Here is a 23,100-nt window from a genome sequence, read left to right as displayed (position 1 = left end):
TCTCGAATTCCACATTTACACACACAAGCCTCGTATTTATTTATCGAACCCCGCAGTAATTGCTCTACCTAACCAGTGTGGCTGCCTAACAGGTATTAACGAGTGACAAAATAATCCGTGCGCCGCTTACGTCGAATTAAAACGCTATGAATTGCATACATGCTCGCCGAACAACAGCTGTTGTATTCGTGCGTCAAATTTAAATCACCATATTGGTATTTAATTTGTTTTCACAGTTGCTCTTTCTTTTTCATTTATTTCCTCGAATAACAGATCTCCATTTGGAGAAAAGTAATGTTTAGTCATATGTAATTTTGTTGTATCACGTGTAATAGCAGTTAGACAGTTGACAGTTGATCTGACAGTTGACTATGATTCCTTTTATTTTATTTAATCATTGAATCACAAGGAAGCGTTCATATTTTTTTATAAATAAGGAATAAAATTGTCATTCTTCTTTTGATCCTTGGGGATCCTCAAGATATTTCAAATCTCTGTAACAAATCGTATTGACTTACTAGAGCCTTTTAACTATGCATCCTGATAATGTTTCGCAAAAACTATTACACACACAATAAAATAAAATCTACAGTTTCAATTCATATTTTAATCCTTTGCACTCAACGGATTAAAAATTATAAACAAATTATTGTTTTCATGATTTATGAATGCAACTATAAAATATAAATTTTCATTAAAATTGCTTATTTTTATTCCGATATCCATTTGAATCATCCATATATGAAAAAGCTTTTTTTCGGAAAAATGTTTCGAGTTGATGGTATAACCATTGAAAAATTTTATGGAATACACAGAGATCAAATAATATGTTCAATTATAAATAAAAAAAATATATATATATAAGATATAATTCACACACACACTCTATTTAAAATTTCTCACGAATAATAAAAATATGTAAATTCCTCATAAAATTCTCTCGTGTCTATAACTCGAGATTCATTTAATTTTCCAAGAGAAATCCACCCTCGAGCGTGTATGCTCATAATTATACTCGAGTAATATTACGATTGGCACTGTGTAAAGGCGAGCTGCAGTAGATAAGCCGATTTCTCGAATACCACGGCGTAAAATTCGGGCGCGCAATCTACGAGCGGTATCGCGAGAGCAGCTCGGAATCACAGGTAGTTTCGCCGAGACGGGGGGTCGACAAAGTCACGTAGGAGGAGGTGCCGGCGGCGCGACAAGGGAACGACGTCTACACGGAGGGCTCTCTACACGCGCCGGTCTACATCCCGGACGAGAGGGAGAATCGTCCCGGTTATACGAACCTTATCTCAAGCGTGGATACGTGCCCGCCGGATTAACGCATTACGGAAGTTCCGCGGCAGCTAACCCGCACCTAAAACTCGCGCTCCGTAGGCGAGCCAACGTACAAGGGTGGATTATCCTTGTGGGGTCGGACTCGAGCTCTCTCTCTCTCTCTCTCTCTCCCTCTCGGAGAGAATAGAGGAGGGAGGGAGCCTGTCTCGGGATTCCAGACGAGCGCGATCCTTCGTCTCAACTAAACCATTCGCAGGCGTTACTCAGGATCGTAATTCGAGGTACGCGGGTCATCGCGCTGGACTTGACGCGAAGATTCGATACTCGCACGTGCGACGAGTGAGTGCGGAGAGACAGAGGGATCGTCAGTTATGGCAGACAGCTGATAACTCCACGATAAGATTGCTGCCGGGCAGAGGACGCCAATTCGAGAATAGTCGTCGTTACTGGCGGGGCGAGAGCCCGGCATACCGAGTGGTAAAATCATCCCCGCATTCCTACGATCAATTCGAATTGAATGTCAAATATATCTGAGAGACGCAAGCTGGGAAAATTGCCATGTCTGACGATAAATATGGAGAATATTTAAAAAAAAAAGCAAACATTATAACGTAGGGCTTGTAAATACGATCCAAATTTACTTGATACTCGGATATTCATCTATGTATCAAATTATTTGATTATGCAAATCCGGATATTTTAATTGTGTAGATTTTAATATTCGAGAAGAATCGAATATCTGAATCTGTGGATTTTAATTTGGAAATTTAAATCATTTTATTATTAAAAAATTGAATTAAAAATTAATTGCAAAGCATATCAGGTTAAAATTACTGTTCATTGATTGTGATTATATATAATAAAATCAGTTGAAATAAAAATGTGCACAATATTTTATATATTATATAATATATATATATATATATATATATATATATATATATATATATTATATTTATATATTATATGTAAAATGTATTTATATAATAAATATACATTTTATATTACTTTCTTTGTATTATCTATTTTGATTATTTATATTTTATTTGAATTGCATTTCCACACATATTATAATATAAAATATATTGCAAAAATTTATCAATTTAAATCTTGTATACTACCACATTATGAAGAGCATAAAATGCAAAAGAAATTTTATATAAATATATATTACGCAATATGATCTATCACGGAAGGGAGCTGCATACGTTATGACGAAAGAGTCGGGAGGAAAGGCGAGCAGTTCATAAAGCGGAGTCGCATGTGTATATAATAGAAGGAAAGGTAGCGAGGCAAGTGGAAGAGGTGCAGAGACAGGTTCGAAGGCCACCGGAATCCGACCACCGTTTATACGTTTGTTTGGCTTGTAAGCCTCACGGGTAACTGGATAATATAAGCTCGGTGACGGCACACAGAAACGGCACCACAGCAAGGTTTGACTTTGCGGGCGGTGCGCCCGCGCAAATGTGTGCCTAAGTGTGTGTATACAGGTAGCGGGGTGAGGGAGTTTAGATGGGTGGCATAGAAAGGAAGAGGGAGAGTCAGAGGATACACCAATGTTTGAGTTCCGTCTCGGATGTCGCTTTGCTTCCTTCTGCCTTTCCTCTTTCCCCTTCTCACTCTCTCTCTCTCTCTCTCTCTCTCTCTGTCTTTCTCCCCAACGCCGGCAGTCTCCGACCTATGCTGCTCGTTCACCTCAGATCCACCCGACCTTTGACCTTGCTCGGGAAAGTTTAGTCTTGCGACGAATCCGACGACGGATTCTTCAAAAGATAAATCGTTTTGAACAAGTGGCCGAAAGACCGCACGCTCGATGCGGAACGAGATGGCTTCCAGTTTTTTTTCACTACAACTATTCGGAAAGATGACACATTGACATTTATTATATTGAAATTGACGTTTCTCGAACATATATAGGATGAGCCGAAATGTTCCGGTAAGACTTTGAGATTTTATAGGAAATTTAATTCCGAACAAAGTTTTTCGTAAAAATATATGATATTATATAAATATAACTAGTTATATTATATAAATATAATTAATTATGTTATATACTTATATAATATTATATATTTTTATAAAAAACTTTTCGTTCAGAATTAAGTTTCCTATGAAACCTCAAAGCCTGGCCCCGGAACGTTTGGACCCATCCTGTATACTGTCCAATTAATAAAATAACATTTCACGCGTTAGTCATTTTCACATTTCATTTAGCTATTATTATCTCAAAGTAGAGCAATATTACATCGCGCGTTACATCATTTTCGACAATTTTTGTGTATGCGCGCTACCGTTTCATTTATAATCTGTTGGCGCGAGAACATTTGGACATTTGATGCGCCCCGGCCGGAATCGCTGCGCCGGCATTATCATTTCAATGCAACGAAATAGCGTGGCATTATTTCGGATGTGAATATACATATATCGAAATCGAATTACAGCTGCCAGCGACCTCCCCGAATTTAACCGCGCTTTATCCGTATAACTCGCAGCGATACGTAATCGTAGTTTCGGGAAGCGTATCTTGCCACGAGGATTATCCCGAGAGTCAGAAGTGGGCTACTCAACCCGGTGACGAGTTGGTGGACCGACCTCCCCAACTTGCAACGCGAATCACATTACCTGTCACAGTCCACGACGCGTTAGCACCCCGGAATTGTACTCGCGTTGTACATTTCAGGACCTGCCACGCCGAGCCGGACGACAATCCGTTTAGCCTAACTTTGCCGGACGCGCGAGCGTAAGCTCTTCTGGAATTAATCAAGCGTTATTAGAGAGAGAGAGAGAGAGAGAGAGAGAGAGATCAGCTGACCAGTCTCTCGCGCGTCGAAAGTTTCCGGCATTTCCGTGTAAACACTCAAGTTCGGTACTTAAATTCACACTCGTCCGGGATCGTCTTCTCCCCTCTGTGTAAGCGGCCGTGTAATATGTCTGTTTCGCGTCTATCATGGCGCGCGAGAGGTAAAATAAGTGTGCTTTCTTTCATATCAGTTTAATTAATGTCGGTCTTGACGCTGAGCCCCTATTAATATTTGCTTCCCTCGTAAATCTGGATTTAAATTCGTTCCGCGAAGAAAAGACGGGAACGTTCATGCGGGATGGTAAAAAAGACGCGCTCATATTTCCACTTCCTACCTACAATTCTTGGCTCCTTAATTGCTGTTTCGCTCTCGTATTATCTCGCTCTAATTCCACCGCGTATAATGCAAGAAAATTTGCGACGTAATATCTAGTAATGCACTTTTTCACTCCTACTTGATGGCTCTCGAAAAAAATATATTTAGCGAAAGAAAGCTCGCGTATTCATTAATATACGTTCCATTTCCGGAGTGAAAAAAAAAATTGCGTCTTGAAAAAAAGCGCGAGAATGCGAATTCGCCGACTTTATACGATATCGTTCGATGCGATCTCTTTTCGGAGTGCGAGTGACGCATTTTTAAAGCACCATCGTCGTACATTGAATATCTCCTTTACGAGCTGGCGCAATTCCATTAGGGAAGTTTCACGCCGAGAGTAGACCCGAATTGTTCATTAATATCCGCTGTTTTATTCATTCGATTAGTTTGCCCAGAAGGCGAGGGCGAGGCAACACGAGATACATTATGCGAGTACCGGTTATGCGTGTGACGTGCGCGTTGAAGGGATTGCCATTTTCGGGTCAATTCTGCGCGAGAATTAATATCGTATCGACTCGATTTTCTGTGAACGGGGCACTGGAGGTTACATTTAGAGCGACCAATAGAAAGCTCGTGGAGATTATATTTTATGATTGACATTGTTTCTCTCTCTCTGTTCACTGCGTAGCCGGTGGGGGGAGCGAGGGGGCAGGGGAGGATATTTGGCATATGTATTATGCCTCTATAACACGTCGTTATTGCTATTGATGTTATTATTGGTATCATTATTGTCATTATTTGTGCGCTTTGTGCTCTCTAATTTTCCGCAATTACATTTCACGTAGGTATCATATATATATGTGTGTGTGTGTATTCCCTTAAATAATCTAATTCTTTGCCGTACACACATAAAAATTTTTTTTCTTTTAAATTGCTTCGCCTCAATTTTTATCGCGCCTAACCTTTAATTAATTATATAAGCTGTTACTATTAATTTTTACTAATCGCGTTTTAATCACAAAAAGCATTATTTCTTTTTTATTGATGTGTAATTTTTTTCTACGTAATTGTACGCAATAAGATCACCATTATTATTATTATTATTATTATTATATGGCCTACGAGGAAAACGCAATTGGAAAGTAAACGAGACGATAAAATTTTCGAGAGAAGTTTGTTTGTTCGCTTTTGGGTTTTGGCGCGCAAACTACACGGCGGAATCGCACGTGGTGAGGATCGTCCGGTGGGGAGGAGGGGGAGGAGGGCGGGGTGCAGGAACACGGTCCTCCGCAGCCATAGGGGTGGCGGAGCTGGAACATAAAATATTGCTAACCGCCTCGCGGCCGAATTTAATTTCCCGGTCTGAACTCGGGCGAAACGTCAAGCGGAGGGATTTTCGCGAAAAAGTGGCAGGAGGAGCGTGGATGCGAGGATGAGAGAGAGAGAGAGAGAGAGAGAGAGAGGGGGAGGCGCAGAATGTGGGTACGTGGGGTCGGTGTGTGGTCGGCACCGTCGACCTCGTCGAGATAAATCTTCCTGTCGATGGCTCACCGCGGCCTCGGATTAGAGTCTACATTTGCACCTATTTCTACCTCCTGCCCTCTCCCCCGTTCCAACTTTTCACCGCACCGACGGTAACTCTCGCTGTCCCCTCTCCTCCCCCCTCCCCCTCCCCCTACCCTGCCCGCTCTTCGCACTTCGTTGGCTCGTACTCCTCCGTTCGAGAAAAGACCATCTCATAAATTCGGCGGCGCTCGTTATAAATTCAACCCGCGTCGGAGAGGGACGACCGCAGCGCTGACTTTCGCGTACAAGAAGACGGCGTTGTTGACGGCTACGTCGGCATTTGCGCGGACTTTACGGAGTGATAACACGCGCAACCAATGGCGACGACGAGATCAAGGTCCGTTCAAGGATATTTAAAAGTAAATGGCAATTTATTCTATTTTGTAAAAAAAAAAAAAAAAATTTAAGTTGCTTCTTATCGCCTTCAATTTGCACATGACGGGCGGCGATAAGAACGATTGCATTGCGTTCCAAGGACTGCAAGATTATAAATGCATATATATTAGATAGCTTCTCTCTCTCTCTCTAAAAAATATTATTATTGTTATCTACATTATTAAGATGTAAAAGCTTGTTTCCATTTTGGCGCGTCTAATATCGCAAAAAAATTTGATGCCGTTAATTAGAGGCGAGCAACATAGATATAAACGTATAATTTATATCTCGCGATCTCGACGCATTTTTCACGGTTGTACAGGAAGCGTTATAAAGGAAACAAATGAGTTCGTTTATCCGGTAGAAAATAGTGTATACTCCTTAGAGCGGAAATTCTGAATATCTCGGAAAAATTTGACCACTCTTCTCTTCCTCTGGATCTCGAAATCTTCATTTTACTCGCGGTACGGACATAAATCACGATACCACGATGATTGATATATCAAAGGATACGCATGAGATACGATTGAGAGAGAAATATACATGTCATATAGAAATTTTATTTCTCAATGCAGATATAAGCCGCGAGGTAAGAATAAAAAAAAAAAAAATTCAATCACGATGTCAATCTTAGATTATAGAAAACTCCACGGAAAATTCTATGAGTGCAAGATGGAAGCTCCCCAAATGCGTGACATCTAAGGCAAATTTTCTCAAATATTTTATGGGACAATTAATCGCAATTAAAAATAAAAATTTTATCCTTGCGTATTTGCTTAAGAAGGGAAACCAGTAGCTGAAAAAAAAATCTATTTTTAACGATTTTTTTCTAGTAAATAATTGTTGTATTTTTTTTCAAATTACGTTATTAACATCACAAAGTACATAAATTGAACTACGTTTTCTAAAATTCTTCTTAAAAAAATATTAATATTTATAGCTACAATAGCCTATATTGTGAGTAGTCTTAAAAAAGTCTTAAAAAAAAACGGGCGCATTCGTAACGGGACAACGAAAGCTCTGAAACAAAAAACCAAACATTTTCTTAAAATATAAGACAATAGCTTCAGTTGAACGTATGGAATTTTTGATTGAATAATTTGTTTTTTTGTAATGTTACAAAACAGATCAATATCTCACTAATTTTGATACCTTTCTCTTCAAAAGTCCGCCATTTTGTAATAAATAATTTTTTATTCAAATCCATACGTGCAACTGAAGCTATTGTCTTATATTTTAAGAAAATGTTTGGTTTCTTTGCTTCAGAGCTTCCATTGGCTCGCTACGCGTGCGCTCGTTTTTTTAAAGCGACTCACATTATTGGCTATTATAGTCATAAATATTAATATTTTTTAAGAAAAATTTTGCAAAAAGTAGTTTAAATTATATTTACTTCGTAAAGCTAATAAAAAGTGATTTTAAAGAAATCAATTATTTAGCAGAAAAAAAATTCTTAAAAATAGTCTTTCTTACACTACTTTCTTCCCTTAAGGCACGTATCATGTATTCACGCGCCTACGCGGAAAAGTTGTATCGCGTTTGTGGCGAGGGGGAGGGGAGGGGGCATTGTTTTAATACCCGAGACGAGATAGAATGCGCGCGATGCGCCATAATAAAATGCGCGATGAAAACCGCAGGCGGAAGTTTCGAGGAGGTAAACGCGGATACAAGGCGGACCAATTGAAATGCAACGTATGCGGGGAAAGAAATATGATACTTCCGAGAAATAATTCAGCGGAATGGCGAAAGCGTCCGCGATGTTACACCAACGGCGGGTCACGGCGATCGAAAACCATGATTAAAGGTATAAATTTTAACGTAGGAAAATTAATAAAACGCGTCCTCGCGCGAGCAAAACCAACGGACGTCCATCGTACATGGCGGGAATATGTCGTTCAATCATCCTTCACTGCGTCGTCGCAATCTGAATAATTTATCAAATAATACGTAACATTTTTATTTTTGTAAAAAACAACAATTACCTGACTACATTTTTAATATGAATAAAGTTCGAAATAATGCTTCCTTTGTTGTCGCAAATGGGAAGTCTAGAGAATATTTATTCTATTTCTTTGATAATTAATTTTTTTTTTTTTTTACACACATTGCCATAACTATTTTAACTCATTTTAATTTATCCACGCAAATATCTTAAAATCTGTCAGTTTTAAAAAGAAACTTTTTAGACAAAAGTTTGATTCTGAGGGGAAAAAGACAGGAATATTAGTTAGGCCTTAGGTGACACTGTTTAAGCCATATGAAGATTACATTACATTTTTCTCATTGAAACTTTTATTTTTTATTGAATATTCTTATCGCTTACCTCGAGAGTTTTTTAAAATACTATAATAAAATTATTTTTTATTGAATACTTTTTGAGTTATTTTATATCCTCTGACATATTTTGATATAAAATATCTCGCAAAATATTTAATTTTTGATAATCTTATTGCAATACTTTTATGTACAGAATAATGAGATAAATTAATTGGCATAAAGAAAATAATTGTTTTTAAAAAAAGTATGTAATTATTTACACAATGTACTGTTATATAACAATTATTTGTTTTTTTACACCAATTTGGAGATATAAAATGACTTATCTGATGACTTGTTATTACGTCACACATCATTCCAACACGTGGCTACGTTTTTGATACGCGATTCTACGACGATTCGGAATTCATTACGTCGATTACACAGAGCCATATTAAAATTTGATTATTATCATTGTTTGCATTATGAATGCATACATAACGTAACATCCTTAATTTTATGCGTTTATATGTGAATTTGCAACGACATACGGTATATCGTTCATTAGATTTGCTCAGATAACGGCGCAGATAAACGCCAATGCAAGTGCACACATGAGATATTCTTGGGAAATGTCTTAATTGTCATCATTTCGCAAACAACAATATGCCATGATTAATATTTACGTTATAACCGCGATGTATGCGAGAAACAATATCTCCGCCTGTAAAGTAATATTTTGAAAATACAATATTGCGAGTTTGGCTTGAATACAAATGTCTATTCTGATCGACATGTAGCATGAAAAATATTCTACTGTTTTACCATTCCACGTATTTTGGTGTACTGAAGAAAACGTGCAGCGGAAACCAGGTCGACTCACACATCGCGAATCGGGATTTTTATTTTCGCATTTCAAATGAATTTAAAATCGACGATAAAGCAATGGACATGATTTTCGCGCAAAGCGTGTATTAATGTAGTTGCATATGCGATAAAAATGCAAGACAGTTTTCTCGAGATCCTAAATTCATGATTTTTTTTTTTACAAATTTAACTGGTTTCGTAACTTTTTTTACAGAAAATGCAAAATTTGCATTTTTGCATAAATCAATAATTTGATATTATTATTTCCTCTTGTTTTTATATATTTTTACTTTATTTAATAAAAAGAATCTTTTTAAGAAAGATAAAAAGACGTGTCAAGTACGTAAAATTAATTTCTATGAAACAAATATAATAAAAAAATTATTAATAAAAAATTAAGATATATATATATATATATATATATATATATATATATATTTAACGAGAAGAAATACAGATATATACTAATTGTAAACAAATGAGCGGTTGATTCGCTTGCGCGAGTAATCAATGCGTTATTCTAACTTTACACATGAATAAATCGGAAAAAAATATCTGTTTCGATAAATAGCCACGCTTTAATACGTTTACGAATCATTGTTTATTGTAATAATAAAGAATGATTGCGTTTGACTTAGCACTTGTCATGATCATATCTACAGAAATAAAACAATGACACATGAAGTCATATTGCCGGTTTGCTCAAATATCAATAAAATCATTTTGCACGATGTGTATTTATGTGAGACGGAAAAAATAAAATCTTCATTTTTATGATCTATTTCGAGAATAATTGCACCAATTTTATTCGAATTAGTCGCGATCGAAAGCTTACATAAGGATCTTAAATTTTTTACGAGTCAGAGTTCTAGGAATATTTTCATTGAAAACACGTTTAATATAAAAATTTCGAATAAATTGAAAAAAAAAAAAATATTTATATCGTCCAAACGATACGTGAATACAATCGCGGTCAAATCTTTTTTATATATTTGGTATTGCTATTGTTATCGCTTCGCTTATTTCCACCAATAGCAAAAGGCACAATTAATGGAGAAAGTTTTGAATTCTATTCCACGAATAGAGAAAGAATAATATTTCGCTACGAGGTACAACGGCATCTACTTTATTTCGACATGCACATCTCGAACGCGGGCGTTTCGGTGGATATCAAATAGCAACGTATACATTGGCGCATATATAAAGTGAATGTCGTAAGGTGGGGCAGGCGTTCGAAGATGCTCCTTTGCGGTCTTGGGTTAGAAATGCCAGGCCGCCAGCCCAATGGGAAATGTCAACGACACCAAAGGCAAAAGTCAGCGGAGATATCTCGCTACCTCCGCGCCTAGAGACACGTTGCCTTTCGTTTGTCAAATGCTAGAGACAAACGGTGTACAGAGTGGGATTTCGCGAGTGTTTCCCACTCTAAGAAATGTATAGCAAAGAGAGAGAGAGAGAGAACGAGAGAAATTTTCATCTTTTTTCTATGAAAATTTTCCGAAACTCAATATTTTATAAAAACGCGCTTGATATAATTATTTTTACGTTTATCAAACTTGAAAGACTTAAGCGTGATAGTTTTCATTGCGCAAGAAATCGTGGAAAATTTCCAGCGAATCTCTTTCTCGTGTAAGTCAAGCTAAGAGTTTCCTTGGGCCAGGTTAGGGCTGAAGTCGACATATCGAGTTTGGCGAAGAGAAGATCGTACAAGGTAAAGGACGGAGATAAAAGGCGAAAGAAGGTAAAAAGGGATGGACTATAATCTGTGAGATGGAGCCGGTAACGCGATCAAAGCGGTTCCCTTCCGGTCTCTAAACCGATTTCCACGGATCCGTAGAAACGTGCCGCTCGTGGATCAATAGCTTTTCCTCCATTTCCCTCGAGCGCGCGTATTTTCCTCGCCAATTTTTTCGAGGGTATCCGCAAATTCCGTCCCGCATTGCGTTTAATCAGCTGTCGATATAATCATATATTTATCTTGTCACACGCAACAGTCATGACAAAATTTTTTCTCTACATATATAGCGTGATCATCGAAATATAAACATTTTAAAATATATTTCGTACGCTTTTAATAAATCGCAATGCATTATAATATTTATAAGGGTACAAATTTTTGAATAAACATAACTGTACATATTTTTAAGCAACATAATGTGTTCAATAAAACAGGACACCATCGCGTATCTATATACATTCCAGTATTGTAAATAACAAAGACAAACGGTGACAGAGATAGATGCTGTGAGGAGTATTAATACTTTTGATCGTTGTCGTTCAATCTATCGACGCTATCACTTTTTGACGTAAAATCATTTTCAGCCATCGAGAACGAGAGCGTTCGGAAATAAATGGTAACAAGAAGAACGAGAACTAATACTTTTTTAGCCGCCTTGAATGCATGTACCTAATGCGATAATCCCGCGAAATAATGAAGTATGTCGGGACGACCTAGAGAATGTTCTGTACCCGGTTCCATGCCCGTAACCATGTGAGCGAAATTTTACGATAAAAATTATTTTAATCCTGTTTAAATATAGAGTGAAAGCTTTTCGATGTTGAATAATAAAAGTACTATAATAGATAGCTGTCACAGTATCATATTATCGATGAGATATTTTTTTCCAAATAGCTCTCTCGGAGAAAATCGTTTTATTAAACGAAAAAAAAAAAGCTCTTAAGATTATTTAATTAATCTAGGAATATAAAAATATATATGAGAACTTTTTACACACAGGTAACATTAAACATTCCTGTCCTCTCCGCTACGTTTATATACGCGACCTAACTATTTTCGCGGCTGTGTAAGATAAAAATTTTACCAATAAATATTTTGCATTTGTGGTGGACAAATTAATCCATCAAATATTTACTCGAAATTGCATTTGTACTGCGTGTACTGCGTGGTCTATGCGACTAAACTAAAAATAACTTGTACAGTGGCAGATATTTTGTATTTCATGTTTTTTAACCGGGGGTTTAACGTCGGGTTTACGAATTAAATATATTCAAAGAGTGATTTTTTTTGTCAGAAAACAATTTTTCGCAATCTAGAAGCTGAAAGCGTATCGTTAATTCGAAAGATTTTATTATTTTGCAAATACTTGTAAATACAAATGTTTATGAGTTTTGAGAATTTAGTTTGATCGTGAGGTATTAGTGTAAAGGATGAGTTTGCAACAATCAAAATCGCTCGAAAATCTCAAGTTGGATTTTTGTTTATATCCACTCTTTATCTTCTCGACCAGAAAAATAGAAGTAGCGACTTATGGTCGTTGAGACTATTGAACTGGAACGGTACGAAAACACCGGGAGTCTCTCGAAGTGATTCTGGTAAGCAGCCAAAGTGAGAGTGTAATGGAGCCATGAGGGGGAGAAGATGGAAAAACGACGCGAGAAAAGGAGCAAAACGTCCGGGAGCTCTTCTACTGGGTGGCTTAGAAACATTTAACTGGTAACTAGGCTAATGTGGGATTATTGAGGACAACGATAGCATCCGTGGATACAATTGAAGCTTCTTTTGATTTAATTTTACATAGAAAAAAAAAAAAAAAAGAAAATTGTACGATGGAACATTTGAAGTATTAAATCGTCAAAAGAGATAATTCGTATTAAGTATTCACTCGATAATTCTCTCCTCTTAATTGAACGTATTTAATTATTTTGCTAGATCCAATTTTATTCGAATAAAATGTACGATCCAAGATAACGCTCATGAAAAAAAAAAAAAAAAAAAAAATATGATAATTTTTCAGAAAGAAAGAATGGATTTTTCATCTAATTTTCGTCACATAATATAATCGCGAATTATCTATTTATTTAACGTAATATCGATTTTTGACAAATAAATATTACACATCCTGGTCGTTAGGATTCGCAAGGCACGTAAGAAATATGACGATCAACAGCAAGCCGTGATATTATTTCGAGGGCATAGATTTGTAGCGTGGCGAGATGCGTACAACGCTCCGCAAGATGTTACGCGGATATTAACGCCGTGTCGTGTCTCATCAACGTCATGTAACAGTGGGGTGAAATGCCGATGACGATGATTGATGTTAACGACATACACACAGCCGACTGTATTCAGAGACGCGCGGTATAACGGGCGTTAATAATCGGGCGCACCTGCTCTTTTAATTTACTTGGTGGACGGTCGGGCGCGATAAATCGATGATTCCCCGAATGATTAGCCCATAAATGCCTATCGGCGCGTTAAGCGCAAACGCAATCTCCCACGCCGCGCGCCGTCGTTTCGCGCGTCAAATTTATTAACGCGTCGCATTCCGCATGGCGCGGAAAGTTTTGAGCGGGCAAAGGCGGTTGCCATGGCCAAACGGGAAATAAAGTATTTATTTTCGTTGCAAATTAGCGCCGCTAATGGCCGCCGCGAGCGCAAATTACCGACATTACGTACTCGCGCGGAATCTCTCACGCGTGCTTCATTACGATGCGCGGCCGCGCACCGTGTCGGCTTTAATTAGCCGTAGATAACCCGTAACAACACCCGTTGCCTCAATTACTTTTTCCGCGATAACCGGCCGATATCCGGTGCCCGAAATTTCCGAGCGAAATTTACGGCAACGGAATGCGCGAGTTCAATAAATTCGCATATAATTATGAAACTTTTTTCCCGTTCCTTCCAAGGCAATTTGCGGAAACACGTAATTTCTTCTTCGCGCGAATCTGCGGAAACACGCTTTCGAAAATAACGGCGGATCGTGAGAGGTCGTTGCGATCCTCCGACCTTTCCCCTCTTTCTATATATAGGGGATGTTTGATCTTTTGATTGAATTGCGCGGCCAATAACTGGCCTCCCTTAAGGGGGGGTCTTGCTCGACCCTCGGGAAATATCGGACCTTTAATGTCCTGATTCGAGAACATTGCGCTCTCTTTTTCCATTTGACCTCGGTGTGCGGTCTCTCTCTCTCTCTCTCTCTCTCGAACTTTTCAGCCATCTCATCTGTCGCGGTTTATTTGGAACGCGGAGCAGTCTTGAAAATTGCCGCATCAATTTACTTTCAATATTCACCGTTATGTAATTAAAAAGATAGCGATCGAACATTTACATTCGAGTTAGAATGAAAAATAGAAATATTTATCCGTTGAAAAGGAAGAGCGCGTTTACATGATATAGCTCGTAATGACGACGCTTGCAACAAGATGCGCGCCACTTGGGGAAATCGTTTTTGTCCGGCCATAAAGCGAGGCTCATTGTGCACTGCGGAACGTCGGCCGATTCAATTTTACCCCCAATGAACCGTGCGGCGCGGTAAAATCGAAAAAAAGTCGACAGAAGGGTTAATGGGGGAGGGCGAACGGGGAAGGTTTCGCAATTTCCGCGACATACGTTCTTGTCATATCGTCGTGCAGTCAAAGGCGCCTGCGATATAGCGTCGACATTTTTTATGGAAATTGCCCAACAATAGCGGAAGGGAAAAATGAGGGAAGCAATATTAAAGGATGAGAGAGAGAGAGAGAGAGAGAGATATGCAAACGTAAAAAGGCGTACTAGGGGGTGCAGCGAGTCTATTAGTGGCCGTCTGGGTTAAACTGTGTTTGGCTTGCGGGCTCGGCGCGACCATCTGGGTGGGATTATCAGCGACGTAGAAGTCGAAGCAAACGTCCGACTACGAACTCTCTCCTTGCTGAGAGACCGCAAGGGTGCGGTGGTCTCTACTAACCGCCCGATAAAGCCGTGGCTTTTCGGCGTGGAAATGCTTCGAGAAAATAATTAACTCCGTTTATTCGGTTACTTCGATTTACATGGTCGCGAGAATCTTCATTCTATCTAGAGGGACAGCCAGAGATATCGTGATTTGACGTGACAGTAGCGGCTTCTCTGTCACGTCAGGCTGACTCTATTATGTATGCGACACCGTGTATGTTAGATTTAGGATATTCGAGGGTAGGATGTTATATGTGAATGCAAGGCAAAATATAAATATATGAGCAACTTTTGTAATAAATTAATTTCCGTTAATTGTATACATATATAAAAATGTACGTTTTTAGTTATTAAATAAAAAAGAAGAATTGTTGGGAAATTTCATTTAATTACGAAATTAAATATTTATTAATCGTGTCAAATATTTATATTAATTTATTAATTATAAATTGTGTGATTTCTCTTAATTACAAAAATTTTACTTCCACTGTTTACACAGACATGTGTCTCGAATCGTCTTGTTAATCGTTATCGCAAGTCAAAGTTAAGTCAAATCTGCTTGCACCGTCTCTTAGTTCGATGAGGCTTGCATAGAGATTGACGATTTTGAATCGACGTTTCAAGTCGAGTAGTTTTGAGCACCGATTTGTCGACAAATACATCCATCTACTTCGCCTTTTCAAAGAAGGATTTAACTTTTTCACGACGTCTGAACATTTTTATCGTTGTGAATAAAAGAGAAATTTATTTATTATTAATTTATTTTTTGAATTTTATTATTGAAAATTTTTTAATAAATAATTGGTCCGGCAAAAGTCACTTTTTCTTTTTTTTTTTTTATTAATGAGAATTAAAGAAAAAAGTGATGAATCAAATAAACAATTTTTAATTGAAATTACTTTTAATTTATCGTGAAAGCAACTGCTTTTCTTTTAAAAGAAATTGGAAATGCAAATCCATTATTTCGAGCGTAAGATTACGATTTGCGATTTAATATCCATTTTCTGACCGCACTCACACACTTGATATTACTCTCTATGCATCGCGTTGGTATAAATTAAAAATTTATAAAAATGCAGCGGAGAACAAGAAGAGAGAGAGAGAGAGAGAGAGAAAGTAACAATTACTTGGGCAGGTTCTATCTATTAAAACAACGTGTTTAGCTTGCCGTATTACTGCTTGTTGCGCTCCTCGACCGCACGACGGGCGCCAAGGCTGTCATCGACGTCCTAGAAACAACTTCGGCAACACGGGAAGCGGAATATTAGTGAACAATGGTGGCCATAATGCTTCCTGCCGGTTATAACGCCGAGTTATACCTGCTTGCAACTTGAGTCAAGCGCAAACCTAGGATTGGATGGCAGACAATTTAAGCTCGGCTTACGATTTAAACAACGGATGCTGTACAAGCGGGCCTCTCTCCTACCGCCCCATTTAAACACTCTTACAACCACCCCAAATGTGGTATGGATTAATTCATTCAACGTCCCTATCTGCATCCCGGGAAGGGGCTTTCGGGCGCTTAAAGCGGGGAAATAAATCTATCCCCGGGCGCGGCGAGAGTCTCCGAGATCGCAAGCAGCAAAGAATCTAAATTGCGGTTGCCGTTGTAATCCATCGTTGTCACCCGCGCGAAATAAATGATATCCGTAATTGTACCCGCCCGTACATTTTATTAAGCTGGCCATTGTTCGTCGCCGAAAGTAAACTGTCTAGCGGTGCGTATTTTCGCGTCGTATATATTTCGCACTGAATACGGTCCGTCCGGTTACCACTTTATGTAAATACGAACACGTCCTTCGTATCGGACAAATGAGAGGGTCAATCCTGACAGGCGCATTTCGCGCTAAAGCAATCTCTCGATACGCGAATCGACGAGATGCGCCGGCTCTATTCGTGATTTCGAAAATTTTCCGATCATTGAAAAATAAGATGTGTATATTCTCATATATTTATATAAAATATGTAGAGAGTGGGCCCAAACATTTTGGCTAGACTTTGAGATTTTATAGGAAATTTAATTCTGAATAAAAAGTTTTTTATAAACATGGATCGAAAAATAAAAAATTCCTTAAAAAGTTGGCGCCCAAAAACATTTAAAACGCTTATGCTTAGCTAATTTTTAATATTTTTTTTTCCTTACCACTCTATTATAGTTAGCTATTTTAATTTAAAAACAAGAATTAGTTTATTTTTATAAAAGAAAAAGATTTTTATTTTTTATTCTTATTGATTTTTTCCAAGAAATTTCATTTTCTTTTTATTTCACTTAATACAAACATGGATTGAAAAATGCTTCTTTAAAAAGGTAAAAAGTTAGCGCTCAAAAACCTCTGAAATCACGGTTACTTTATACATTTTTACAAATATTAGAGAACACTTACGTTTTTAACAGATTTATAGACGCTAATTTTTTAAGGAAGCATTTTTCGACTCGTATTTATAGGAAACTTTTCGTTCAGAATTAAATTTTCTATAAAATCTCAAAGTCTAGCCAGAACGTTTCGGCTCACCCTGTATAATACTGGGGCGAATTTTCGCGTGAAAAATTTTTACGCCGCCTTGGATTATTATACTGTGGCAATAATAATTTCTTAATTTGCAATGCACTTTTAGCTCGGGACTGCAAAATATAATGGTCGCCGCGTTAACTTCGCGTCAAAAGTTCCGGCGAGCGTTTAACATACGTCCGACGCCATATTTATGGGCCATGAAATATTTCCGTGTTATAATTGCGTCTTAAAGCCTGAATTCATAATGCCTATTCTCCTCAGACGCTGTTCTCCCTCCCCCCGACCCCCGACCCCTTTTGTGCCCAGCGGGCACTTAAAAAGAAAGATATGCAAAGGGCATTAAATAAATTTACACTCTCGGTGCTCCCTCGCTCGTCGCGTGAAAGCGCACGTGAACAGATTACTTTTTCCTTTCCTTTTTTTTTTCTTCGTTCATTTAAGTCGGATTTACGATATCGCGAAATTCGTTTATAATTTTTACGGTGGCCCTAATGAGGGTCTTTCGTGTCCGAGCTACATCCTGTTTTCTCGTGTTTTCGCTCAGAAATGACCTTTTTCTCGGGCAAAATTATAACGCCGATGTCTCTTAATGATACGAGGGATTAACATTATACAAGTCATAAATGTTGTTAATTTGATTAATGGATTCATTAACGAATTTCCGCTGGTCGTAGCAACAAAAAAAAAGAAAAAAAATGTCGAAATCCGGAGGAGCGAAAGCGAGCACGTTTCTTGATGGGGAAAAAAGTTGCTGGTACGCAAGAACGTATCGAGAAAGGACTAGCTCGATCGAGAAATTAAAACAGACAGGAACTGCGTACCGCTTTTCTCGCGTCAGTTTATTTCTGGTGCTTTTAATTTCGAGCTACACCAAGCTCTTTATATTCGCAAGAGGTGTAATTATCCACAAAAAGGAAGAAAGCTGGCATTGAATATTTTAGTTCTCATTCCTTGTAGCACTGTGTTTCGCAGAAACCTCCAGCCCCTCTTCCCCTTCTCGCTCTCTCGCTTCTCTTTGGCTTTGGGGCACTAACACCCTCCCTTCCCTCCCCTCCTCGTTCCGTAACAAAAATAAGAACGAATGAATGTGAGGGGGGAGGTGAGCGACCCGAAAAGCGAGAGAAAGATTCTACTATTTTTATCTTTCCAAAGTCTTACGGTCTTCTGGGATTAGTTAGGAAAGTTACGTCAGACATTTTGTGGTCAGCTTTGCATAAGTCTCAGCTTTCTCTCTCTTTCCCTCGCTTTTCTTTCATTCGCGTTGTTTCGTTTTCCGTCTCTTTATTTCGCGATTCTCGGTTCGAACCGTAAGTATGTTCGATAAAAATGGAACCTGCATTAGGACTGCGCATTTACTTCTAATCCGACGAGTTATTTTATTTTCGAGTTAAAGTACATTATTATACGTTGGTGATTCGCGATTTAGCAATAATGTTAATATAAAAAATGTTAATATAAAATTAATATAAAAAATTTGGAGCTTAAAAATAATTTATGTGCGTAAACAGGATTAAAAGTATTCTTTCAAATATTAGATTGCAGAAATATCTGGAAAATGTATTTATAATTAAAATATATTTAAAAAAATATATATATATATATATATAAATATTTAATTATATCTATACATTTATTTATTTTACATTTTAATTGTCTAAGTACAATTAAAATATATTTTTATAGATTTTTGTTAATATTATATCAATACAATCTCTGTCATAAATATAAAAATCAGAATATCCTTCTCTTTTTACAACTAATAAAAAGATTTATATAAATTCGTAGAAAAGAATTAAAAAATGAGAAACATTGCTCTATTTTTCGAAAAGTCAACGGACAGTTTATCGTTATAATTAATGAAGAACGATTGTGAGATATGGTATTTAATGAATGACTCAAAGTGTAATGTTGGTTTCTTCTCATGTAAAAGTCAGCAGATTTATTTTATCGTCATAGTTAATATAACAAGGGGACGGCCAGGCGAAAATGAATTGCATTGATATGCAAATGCCCGCCGAATGCATAATCAATGTAATATATCCCAAAAGTATTTTTTCACCGTTACAAGTGGATACGTGTACTGATTACATTTTCCTTCCGTTGATTTAATTTATAATATTACATTTTCCTTCCGCTCATTTAAATTATCACATAAGGCTTGTGGGATGCTCGTAAAAATATTACATTTGAATACGCGTCGATAATAGTGGCAAATTAAAGAGGAGAAAACTTCGCGAAGTGATCTTCGAGTTCATCTTTCGAAGCCGTACACGTGCGATATAAAGTATCTCACGTTGTTGAAGGGGGGGAAAAAAAAAAAAAAGAACACCGGAAGATCTGTCTTTCGTGACGCATTTCGCCTCTCCGAACAATTCCGCGCAGCCGGTGTTCAAGAATAAACCGTTGATAAATGATCACGGCAGAAAGAACAGCCTCGTAATTGTAGTCTTATTAATGACTCGCAATTGCAACGCTGTAACGACCTGTAACTATAACACGCATCTCGTTTGTATCTCGCAACCGTAATCTGCCAATTTACGGCGTGAAATCGCTAGTAGCACGAGAACGTGCACGAAGGTATTTAAAGTATGAACGCGATAAACACAGAATCCACAGAATAAATCAATTATTTGCAAAAAATGTGAATTCTCTCTTTCTCTCTCTCGTTGAAATAAATCTGAAAACTTATATTCACTTGTCACAATTTGAATAATTTTTTTCAAAAATTCAGAGAGAGAGCTCTTATCTCGTAAATATAAATTAATTTTAATTTCAATTATTAATTTTATATTTAGAGAAAAATTAGAGATCTTGAAAAGAAAAAGAATGTTTTATCGCAGTGATATACTTAAATTTTCAATAAATTATATTTCTAGGATGTCACGGGGCCAAGAGGTATGGTCCGACGAGCCCTGCACTTCCGGTAGTGCGAGTCGCCGCGGTGGAGCGCGGCAAGTGGCGGGATCGTCCTCGAGAACGTCAACTTCCGCCTTGGAGGAGCGCGCTTCCGGTACCACGCCGTGTAAAAGCGGCTTCAGATTAGGCGTCTACGGCTGGAGGAAAAGATGTCTTTACTCCCTCGTGTTGACCCTCATGGTCATTGTTATTCTCAACCTCGCTCTCACCGTCTGGCTCTTAAAAGTCATGGGATTCAGTTCCGTAAGTTTGTAATTAATGACACATTATTTTAACGTTACATATAAACGTTACGCATAATCACGATTATTATAAATCCATAAAATTAATAAATTTATCAATACTTTTACTAAATCATTATGTTTTCTCTCAAGTTTCTTTATAAAAATTTTAAGTGAGATTAGATAAAAAATACAATGACTCACAAAGTTGATCAAATGTTTCAAAAAGCTTTCAAAATATTATTTAGAAAAATATATTTTACTGATAAAAAGCAATGAAATACTCATTTCACATACTTTCTTTCTAGTTTTTTTTTTTTTACTTTTTAGTTGTATTAAAAACTTAGAAAATTTCTAAAAAAATTAATAATTAATTCTAAGCTCTACTCTAAGCATGTAAAAACTTTTACGTATCGATTAATTCGAGAATTATATATATATATATATATATATATATATATATATATATATATATATATATCTGAACTCTAGCAATAAATCAATATGAAATAATATATATATATATGTCACGGTGAGTGGCAACGCACTTTGGGTAAGTCCGGAAAACGATCCTTTCACGGTTAAGATGTTCTCCCGTAAGTTCGACCTGGATAGAGGGACGTATGTAACTTTTCGACAGTCATTAAAGTCGACTTCTCTGCCTTGCGGCTTGGAATTAGTTTCGCGCGAGTTCTTGAGCCCGAATAACAAGCCTCGACGAGGGTGTCGGATCGTGCGAGCGTGGGATGCATCACCGACGATTTTGAGAGCGGCGGCAAGGGGCGGAGGAAGGGGAGGGGAGGGGAGGGGAGGGGAGGGAGGAAAGGCGCGAGGGTGGTTAATATAATTCGCCGTAATTGCCGGAACCGTTACATCGGCGCCGCGGTATTTCCGTCGCGGGAAAACTGTCGTTTGCACTTCATACTTCTTCTTCTTCTTCTTCTCTTTTAGACTTAATTCGGTCGCATTACAATTACTCGTCTCTCGAATCGACCGGGGTGGGGGAGGGGGGGATTCATTAGTAAGTAAGTCGGCAATGTTCTCCTTTCGCTCTTCGCAATCCCGGAGAAACGCGGCCCGAAACGACTTCTCGATTGCGATAATGGTTGTAATGTGAAGGTCGTTTCGATGTAAATGTCCATGCCGCGCGCGAGGACCAACTTGCTTACGACTTTCTTAAGTTAGCGAGATTTGACGATTCTAGACACAATAAATGATGTATACCGTACAAAATATAGGGCTAATTTTGATTATTAACTTTAACTTCTCCCTTTGTGCGCCGCAAATTTTATAATAAAATTATATTTAATATTTAATATTAAATACATCTTGGTAATAATAGAGAGAACTTTTCAAATATCTTATGATAAAATTTACGCAAAATTAGGCAAAGAATGTGTGCATCTTATTAGATAAATTCTAAGCAAATAATGCAATAATTTTCTAATAAATCTTCTAATAATTTTCTTAATTATGCTACAAATTATCATTAAAACAATATAACGTTTTTCTCGATAGGATTTTCTCGAATACTCTCTCTTTGAAGAGCGAAAAAGCACCTGCGCAATGCGCTTCGCAATCACCTGTAACACACGCGGCATGATTCAATTCTCTTGCGCGCAGAGAGCCACATAAATTCTTTCAATCCACTTTATCGCTCGGTCGCATAATCGTACCAACGCTTTCTCTCTCTCTCTCTCTCTCTCTCTCTCTCTCTCTTTCGCTTCTGCAAATCGCAGCATTCCCACGTACGCGAGCGAGGTGCAACAATGCCATGGATTGGTCGATAACTAAACTGATACCTAGTTCGCTCGATTAAAGCAAAAACGATCGTGGTACTATCTACCTCGCGCCCCTCCTCCCCCCCCCTCCCCCAAGCTGCTGCTGCTGCAACTCCCTATTCGCTATTATCGAATTTATTCGAAATCGAAAGGGGCTTTCGCGTTCTGGCGCAATGATCCCTCGATGGGGGCTAAACTCGGTGGAAATTGAGTATCAATCCGTAAGTAAGGAGCCTAGAAGCAGCAGGGATACCCCGTGGGAAATGTAAGTCTCCGCCACTTCTTTGCCACCCCGCCTCTTCACCCTTTCAGTTCCCTCTCTCTCTCTCTCTCTCTCCCTCTTTGATACTTTCCCGTTTTACGCCTCTTCCATCCTCCGTCAATTTCTTGCCACCTTTACCTCCTCATCTCTTATCCCATCCTCCCACAGTGATTCTTTCATTTGATCTTCCATTCCGTTTTCCTCCAGCTTTTCTCTTCTTTCTTTCTAGCTTCCTTTTTTTCCTCTTCTTCCCTTTCTCTCTCGAAACATCCTTC

At 37.9% G+C, this 23,100-nt stretch overlaps 2 protein-coding genes across 5 annotated transcripts in view; one reads left to right on the top strand and one right to left on the bottom strand.

The window, feature by feature from the left end:
• LOC126854820 (uncharacterized) overlaps nt 1-23,100 on the bottom strand; it is a 280,406-nt gene that overhangs the window by 211,964 nt on the left and 45,342 nt on the right. The window lies entirely within an intron of this gene.
• Nucleotides 1-23,100, top strand: part of LOC126854797 (zeta-sarcoglycan) — a 210,588-nt gene that overhangs the window by 167,676 nt on the left and 19,812 nt on the right. For all 3 annotated transcript variants that reach the window (XM_050601871.1, XM_050601872.1, XM_050601873.1), the window contains one exon: nt 20,522-20,804. In XM_050601871.1, the coding sequence (XP_050457828.1) occupies nt 20,522-20,804 (283 nt within the window). The remainder of the gene's footprint in view (nt 1-20,521; nt 20,805-23,100) is intronic.

Source organism: Cataglyphis hispanica, chromosome 14, assembly GCF_021464435.1.
Source record: "Cataglyphis hispanica isolate Lineage 1 chromosome 14, ULB_Chis1_1.0, whole genome shotgun sequence".
NCBI classification, from domain to species: Eukaryota; Metazoa; Arthropoda; class Insecta; order Hymenoptera; family Formicidae; genus Cataglyphis; species Cataglyphis hispanica.
The sequence above is the reverse complement of the archived record's forward strand: the minus strand, read 5'-3'. Positions and strand labels throughout refer to the sequence as shown.